The sequence below is a fragment of the Corticium candelabrum genome, chromosome 9 (assembly GCF_963422355.1).
Source record: "Corticium candelabrum chromosome 9, ooCorCand1.1, whole genome shotgun sequence".
In the NCBI taxonomy this organism is placed as follows: Eukaryota; Metazoa; Porifera; class Homoscleromorpha; order Homosclerophorida; family Plakinidae; genus Corticium; species Corticium candelabrum.
Genome location: NC_085093.1, coordinates 5718884 through 5727517, shown reverse-complemented (window position 1 = coordinate 5727517; position 8634 = coordinate 5718884). Strand labels below are relative to the sequence as shown.

The 8634-nt window shown below is 40.3% G+C and overlaps 2 protein-coding genes across 2 annotated transcripts; one reads left to right on the top strand and one right to left on the bottom strand.

Annotated features, from left to right (window-relative positions):
• Window positions 1–852: 852 nt before the first annotated feature.
• LOC134184709 (tyrosine-protein kinase Mer-like) lies at window positions 853–3291 on the bottom strand. Its single transcript, XM_062652455.1, has 7 exons — window positions 3220–3291; window positions 3052–3159; window positions 2840–2977; window positions 2541–2779; window positions 1568–1677; window positions 1343–1502; window positions 853–1280 (listed from the first exon to the last, which is right to left on the bottom strand). Exons 1-7 carry the CDS (start codon window positions 3224–3226, stop codon window positions 1002–1004), a joined length of 1041 nt encoding a protein of 346 aa, XP_062508439.1. The 5' UTR covers window positions 3227–3291; the 3' UTR covers window positions 853–1001.
• Window positions 3292–5834: 2543 nt separating this feature from the next.
• On the top strand, window positions 5835–8357 carry LOC134184708 (52 kDa repressor of the inhibitor of the protein kinase-like). Its single transcript, XM_062652453.1, has one exon. The coding sequence runs from the start codon at window positions 5835–5837 to the stop codon at window positions 8355–8357; it is 2523 nt and encodes an 840-aa protein (XP_062508437.1).
• The last annotated feature ends 277 nt before the right edge of the window (window positions 8358–8634 follow it).

The window sequence follows — 8634 nt, the reverse complement described above, 5'->3', positions numbered from 1 at the left end:
GTGACGTCAAACGCACTATCTCTATAGTATAGCTCGTTCTGTATATATTCTAACAAAAGGTGTCCAAGTGGAACGTGTCCACAAATGATGTGGTTCGTGGTTCGTGCAGTCTTCTCTTCTGCAACGTGAACAAGACGACTGTTGAGCATCTGAACTGCTAGTTGCTGACGGAAAATGCATTTGCTTGCCGAGTGTACGTTCCTGGGTTGTTTTCTGCGATTCTTGTATTCTGACTCCACAAAAGTGAGAAGAAACTTTTGGTGCAACGTGATGTTGCTATGAATGGTAGAGGATCACGGAAATTGGATACAAGGCGTTCTAGGTCTGTACGATTGTAGATGAGGTCGGCACTACGTTACTTCGATATATCAACAGTTCTTTGTTGTTCTCCAGACACCTTTCCACTTGCTACATTCTTAGAGTAGAGTGACTGACCAAATAGACATGTGACGACATTCGGAAAATTCGCAAACCTTTGTATTAGAGAAACATTGTCATAACAGGTTTACAAGAATTGATTGTTTAGAATTACGTTAACAAATTCAACTCTCACCTGCCACGCATGCCTAGTGTACACGCGGTCCACCACATGATATAGTAACACGTGGCGAAACACGTGCAAAAGATGGATCTGGGGATACGGCTATACGTATTTAGCAGCATCTTATAATGAGCATCAATTAAGTTTATTTGTTCCCATGACAAATGCTATAGATACACAGTTAAAAATGTTCTATTCAAAATTAATTAATTAAACTGAGAATACTAGACAAATTAACAATAGATGTTACTCACTGTAACAACTCCATTACAACGATAAGGTAAATACTTGGTACTGATTCTAAGCTATAATCTTTAGATCTTAGATGCAACAGGTGCAAAATTGATAATTGACGTGATATATACATAAGATACATTCAAATGTATTAAATCTTAGAATTTTCTAATGACGGACCATTTGTACAGGTATTCATAATCTACCGTCAAAATCTAACCACTGATTAGTTTAATCTTATCCATGAGACTCTTGAAATCATCGCGATCAGTTTGGTGCCACATCCAGCATCCAGAGATAATGGTAAACCTAGAAATGGAACAATACATAATTGAGTTAACATTTTGCTGCAAATCGTGTAGATTAACCAATCCTGAGAACAATTGATGGGGCGTTGCAACCTCCCTCCTCGATACAAGTAATTGACGATATTGGCATTGCCCACGTCTATGTACGGACAGATGCCCATACTAAACACCTCCCATGCTGTCACGCCAAACGACCACTATATACATACTGTATGTTACGTAGATGGCAAACATTTCGTGTTTTTGCTCATTCACTTACGACGTCACTCTTTTCCGAGTATACTTTTTGCAAAACACTTTCAGGGGCCATCCATTTGATTGGAACTGGGTTATTTCCACGTTCACGATAATATTCCTTTGAGTTCATAAAACGAGCCATGCCGAAATCAGCAATTTTCACTGTTTCTTTGTCGTTTAACCTTCAAGATAATAAAGAAACCGCATGATAGTGGTTTATGCAGTCAGACGATTGCAACTTGGGTACATGCAGTTTCTTGCTGCCAAATCTCTGTGAATAATACCGCAATCGACTAGGTAGTTCATGCCTTGGCAAATTTGCATGACGTAGCTTTTCAATTTGTCTACTGGATAAATCTAATAACAAAGATATCATTTAGAAATCAGTGCTAACAACGAAATTGATATAGAGTTGGTTGATTAATTTTATTGCATTGCACAATTTTTAATTAAAAGGCATTAAGTTCTGAATTAGTGCCAGCGGCAATTTTTATTACTCAACTTTAACTCTTTGCAATTTGTATTTATTTTCGAATTTGTATTTTTTGAATTAACGCAGATTTTTAAATTTGTGACTATATGCAGTCGTCAGGGGTATTATATCTGATTGTGACGTCAATGCAGAATCTCATCTGGTTGAGGTATTGATAGCACTCTATTAGGCTTTACTCTATTGGTAAGTCCTTGCAAAGTGGATTAATGGCTGCATTTTCATTTTTCAGATTTTTAAGTATTTTAGAAGCTGTTTGTGTTTTGACCGGAGCTAAAATTGCTGATTGACAGTATCCATATACCTTTGTTCTTTCACTTTACCATAGCAAATACAAGAATAGACATAAGTTGAGTGACCCCTAATTGCCATTAAAATTGGCAATTTCATGGGACGGTTTGTGAAAGAATATTTGGTGACTATCGGTACTCAAATTGTCAGTTTAAAAAAGTATTACTTTGAAACATTGATATAACACACTCAAACGAACAACAACAGTAATCAAATAGATAAACACACAAGCACACGCTCAAATTTCCTTATCCTGTTGACCTACTACAATTTCTCGTACATTAACTGAAATATCTTTCTTAGTTTTACACTTACGTTTACTGTCAATTAATAATGTCTATTTTTAATTAAAATGTATGTGCAAACATTGCAGTCATTTCATGTCTAGTGTCATGCCTTTTATGCAAAGCTTTTGTCATCTTAAACGTATATAAATCACCTGTTGGCAGCCTTTTGCATTTTGATTAGACTCATTTGTCTTTCCAGACAACAAATACTGGCGACAAAGATATGACCTTAGGTCTCCCTTTTCCATGTAAGCTGACAGTATGAGAGGACCTGCAATGTCTGGGTGATCAACGCATATACCTAATAGTGGAAGTACGTTCGGATGGTCAAGATTGTGCATGGAAGAGCACTCTTTAAGGAATTCAGTGAAACTCTGGTTTTCTGTGTTTTCTACAAATAGAAATATTGACATTTTTCAACACTTAGTACAAGGTCTTTCAACGAAAACACCTCGTAGTGCTTTGACAGCTACTTTTGTACCGTGACGACATGTCGCATTTGAGCTTAATGCTGGATGGAATTCTTTATCTCTTTTATCGCATTCTTCTTTCATCAAGTAAATACCTTCGTATACTAGTCCAAAATGACCTTCACAAATAAAGATATATATATATATATATATACCTTTTAGTTTAGCGGTTTTAGTATAAATTAAACTACACCTTCTCCTAGACGACGTTTAATCGACAATCCGCTTGCACTAAAAAGTACAACATCAGGTAAACATGTTTCAAATATTGTTGCTAAATTTCGTTGATATGAAGGATTTACTAAAATTGAAAAAATAACATTACGGCAAAAATTCATATATTTTTGTAATGATTGTTTACCTATCATGTTGTCGTTTGTCTCTCCACATTCTGTATGTTTCGTGCGATCTCTGTGTTTTCTGATTGCTACTATGGTCGCTCCGATTGACATGCAAATAATCAACGTTCCTACGAAAGGTGCACCTATTGTCAAAGTAAGAAATTTTGATATCGAATTTGCTGAATTGTTAGTTTTGTTGGAATCCAATGTATAATTCCATGAAAATCGAAAACTGCCGTTACCTAGACGTAAACAACTAGTGTTCAAGACATTTTTGTGCAGTAACTTTGAAATATATTTACTCTTTGTTGCTAGCCAATTTTCTGTAGATTTTATGCCACGAGGAAATGAAATAGCGTCAGATAAAGTAGAATTCAGATAAGGAAACGAAACTGGAAGATTGATTTGAGAAGCAGAGTAGACAAACGTAGCTGACACGAGGAGATTTTGAGATTCTGGCCTTGCAATAATATTCTTCACCTGCTTTTCACTAAAATCGAAGTCATCACCGTCAAGTGGACTCACACCTGCGTATTTTGAGCATCTCTTTATCTCTTTTGTCATCAGGATAGTAGACTGATCAATCACGAACGGTGTGTTTTTATTACATGCGAAACAACACTGCAAATTCAGACAATGCACTATGTATAGTATACGAGACCACGCGCTTTGCAAAACTAAATTTAACTCACCCATGTCAAAGATCCTACAGTTGTCGGTAAATCAGCAGATAATCGCCAGTAAACGGTTTCTCGAGTAATAACAAATAATCGTATATCAGCATTTTTCTTTTGGTCTTGTGTTTGCAGCGTCACGTTGATTGTCTGGTCTCTCGACGCTGACTTATATGATGAAAAGTAGTGAACCTCGAAAACGTGCGTCGATGTATTAGGTTGGCAGCCGTAAGTCGAGTTGGCGTCGAAAGGTTTGATCTCGGCTGCGCTGTAACCTTTCCTCAGATTGCAGTGAGCAGTCGTTGCCAAAACACCTGCAGTACGGTGCATTAGCTCATCAGGGGGAAGATGCAAAGAGAGTTTTGGTAAATTGCGTATACCATTGTCGAAATATAAGTACAAGAAGATGACCGTTATCCAAGTGAACGACTTCATCAGGGAAGCAATAGCGTGAGAATGAAAGTGCTATTGGACGAAGAGATGTGAAGTGTATGACGCTGACAATAGATGACTCACGTCAAGTGCCTGTGAACACCTGCAAATCTTGATTGCCAAAACCGACTACCTGCTATTACAGCAGAGACCACGCATAACTCAATATGGATGCCTAAACTCAGCGGCAAGAATGTAAAATCTAGCGCTGACTTTATGAAACTTTTCGTGAATATGGTTACCATACCTTGAGGTGGTAAATTAATAATATAAGCTGCTGTCTTTTATATATTTGTACGGATGTCATAATATTTATATTTTTTAATTAACAGTAGGTAGATTTCTAACGGCAGTATTATTTCTATTTTATATTGATAAAATGTAAACTTGATACAAGTATGCAATCAACTGTTTCAGGTTTTACAATATGCTGTATAGTACAAGATGTATAAAATGTATTTTGACTAAACTACGGCTAGACAAACCAGCAAAAGTAATCAAACAAGTGTGGATGGTATAATATTGTATTGAATCGAGGATACCATGACCAAATCAATTAACTCGCTATTACAAAAAATTGTATCACAATGTCAGGTAGTCATGGCACACTCAAATTCGTACAGTATCCACACTTTCTTGTTTAGTTTGTTTAACAATTTATACTAAAAATACATTTGTAATGTTTTGTATCTTGTTCATTCACTGTTTGCATGAAGAGCATTGAGAGTGTTGAAAAACAGTAGCAAAATTTAGGGCTATCGGTGCAATACATAGTTATTCTTAAGTTAATAGCTAGAAAGGGCATACAGTTATCACTGTAAAAGTACCTGCAGTCTTCACCTACCTCTAATGCTGTTGCAATCAACAGAAACCAAGAACTACCGAACTCAGTGCAACGTATTACACAAACAGAAACGCGACCTCGATTAAATACCTGGGAAAAGAAGACACAATAAAAATCAGCTCAAGTCAACATTCTCATTAAGTATTTTGTTCAGAGTTACATCCCATTCAGCTAGATGCTGTTTTGACACAGCAGCGATCGACTACAGACGATATTTTGGGGGCCAAGCTTCTAGAGCATGCGCAATCTTGAGGGTAACACGCACCTTTCACTGATCTCGCTGTATACGTTTCCGGGTCTGCTTCGGAGCCGTAGATCATCTTGCCGTTGACTAGGGTTTGTAAGTACGTTCACACTTACCATTTCCAGGGGCGTACGCAGAGGGGGTTCGAGGGGGTTCGGACGAACCCCCTCTAGGCGCTAGGTAATGGCGGAATTCGAATTAGGCAATGCCGCATGAGCGCAACTACACAGCACCATTACATATGGGGACAGCAGAAGACACAACGAGACTCCCGATTTTGGATACATTGAAATTATCTGTAAAAAATAATATAAATCTATAAAGTAGTACAGCACTTAACTTTTCGGTGCGCCTATTACTGGATCTACAAGGCCGAAATGAAGTTTATGTAACTCATGCGCTTGCACGGTGTTGATTACGGTTCTCCGAGGACAAGCTAAAATGGCGCATCAACAGAGCATTGCAGCGTTCTTCCGTGCGGCTCATAAAAGGCCATCAAGCGAAGCTGGTCGACTCGATGCGGGCGGTGAGCAACATAATGATCGTGAGGACTGCCAGCCACCGAACCGACGGCCACGGCTTTGCTCTGTGTTGACTGAGGAAAGCAACAGCCACCCGACGTCAAATCTAGACACTCAGGTCCAAGACACGGTGAGGGAGAATGCCACGACGTGCACGGATTTCGTTGGTCGCCCATTTGACGTAGGTCTCACTATCAAGATTGGAATGTCAGTCAAAGAAGTGTCCACAGCCGTTTCAGCGCTTTCCGGAGGTGAGAAGTACAAATTACTCTTTAGGCATACTTCGCCGCCTACCGTACTGCCTTCTACTCGTTCGTATGGCTGTAACCGCAAGTTTAACACGGATTGGCTTACTAAATACTCGTGGCTAGTCTACAGCCCAGCCAATGATGCTGTGTATTGTGCACCATGCGCTCTGTTGTGTTCAGAGAAGACTCGTGCTGACAAAGGCCTCTTTGTAAACGTGCCTTTTCGCAACTGGGTGAAGCTGAGCGAGTCGCTGGCAGCTCATGCAAAACACACGTATCATGCTCACTGCATGGACGAAGCAGATACATTCAGAGCAGTTGTAGATAACCCTGATTCTAGACTTGATGTTATGGTACGCACGGTACTGCAAGATCGCTTGACCACAAATAAGCATATTTTGCAACAGATAGTTCGTGCCATACTGTATTTGACGAAACAAGGATTAGCACTGCGTGGACACCGAGAAGGGATTTCATCCAGCAGTAATCCTGGAAATTTCTTGGCATTGCTTAAGAACCAAGCTGCTAATGATGCAGTCTTGAAGAAGCACCTGGAACAGCCCTTGGCACGGAATGGTACATACCTGTCACCAAGGTCACAGAATGATATAATGGGTATTATCGGTTTTGACATTATTCGCGCAAAAATTGTTGAGGAAGTGAAAGAGGCCAAGTTTTATGCTGTGTTGGCAGATGAAATTTCCAGTCACAATGTGGAACACTTGGCTGTTTGCCTGAGGTTTGTAGATGCGTCTGGTGAGATACGAGAAGAATTTGTTTCATTCGTAAAAATGGTACGAGTTCGTGCTGTTGATATTGAACAGGCTATCACTGGACTTCTGACAAACCTTGGTCTTTCACTTGAGGATCTCCGTGGACAGGGTTATGATGGAGCGTCAACAATGAGTGGAGAGAAGTCAGGTGTTCAGAGAAGAATTCTAGACAAGCAGCCAAAGGCAGTATACACTCACTGTTCCGGTCATTCCCTCAACCTTGTAATAGCACAAGCCTGTGCAGAGCCATGCGTCCGAAATTGTATTTCTGTCATCAAGGCCATCACTCTTTGGATTAGAGCATCACCAAAGAGGGAAGGTCTACTAAAGCAAGTATGTGAAAGGCAACAGCAAGCTGGAGCAGCACATGGCTCTCCTCTGCTTAATGTTTGTATAACCAGATGGGTGGAGAATATTGATGGGTGGCAGCGCTTCATGCAGTGTCATCCATACCTAGTAGAGCTGTGCGAAGTAATAATTTATGGGAGTAGACACTACGCCATGTTTAGTGACGGATTCTCTGCTGATGACAAGAAGGATGCGGTTGCGCATTTAAAGTCCTTGGAATCCTTCTCTTTTATTTATGCAATGGTTGTTTTGCACCGTACGCTCTCGTACGTTCGAGAACCCATTAAAAGGTTGCAGGGAGTTTCTCAAGATCTCTACTCTGGCTTGATGATGATAGAAGATTGTCAGAAAGAGCTTCTTAGCATACGTTTCAACGCAGATGAACTGACTGCATTTTCAGACAGAATTTACAACCACAGTTGCTGCCTTGCTGCTAAGTCTGATATTGCTCCAGTTGTGCCCAGAACTTGCCAACGGCAGCAGCATCGTTCTAATTATCAATGCTCTAATCCCAAGCAGTACTTTAAAGTTACAGTTCTCCTGCCCTTTTTAGATCATTTGCTTGCAGACTTGAAAGCCCGATTTGCAAAGCATGTGCAGAAAGTTGCTAGACTACAATCACTCCTGCCGTCTTCTATCAGTGAAACATCATCTTTTCAGGACATTGAAGAGGCTGTAATATTCTACAGTGCTGACTTGCCGAACCCTGACATTGCTGATGAGGAATTTGTTCGTTGGAAGAGAAAATGGCTCAACATTCCTCCGCAGTCTCGTTCCCAATCTCTGAAAGACTGCCTGGCTCCTGGTGTCTGCACAATGCCAAACCTGCGTGTCCTTATGCAGCTTTTTGCAACACTGCCTCTGAGCACTTGTTCCTGTGAGCGATCCGGTTCTGCTCTGCGACGGCTCAACACCTACCTGCGCAGCACTCAGAGTGAAGACCGTCTTGCTGCTGCAGCTCTCATCCACGTCAACTACGCTACACCTGTTGATATTAACCACGTCTGCAAACTGTTTATGCAGAAACATCCACGTAGAATTGAAGCACCTAGTATGCTGTTTGATAACTCTTGATGTTGAGCAAGTTATTTGCTTTCTAATAGTTTCATTTACCCAAGTAACAGCTAGTCTCACAGCACGTATTGCTAAGATTAAAGAAGGTCATGGTGTGTTTGACTGCCAAAAATAGAACAGTTGTAATCAAGTTGTGAACCCCCCTTGGATAATTCCTGCGTACGCCCCTGAAGTTACGAACCCCCTCTAGAGAAATCCTGCGTACGCCCCTGATTTCTTGAGTAAGACTTCTCGAGGGTAAGAGACTGCTGTTCAAGCTGAAGAAGCCTGATTCACA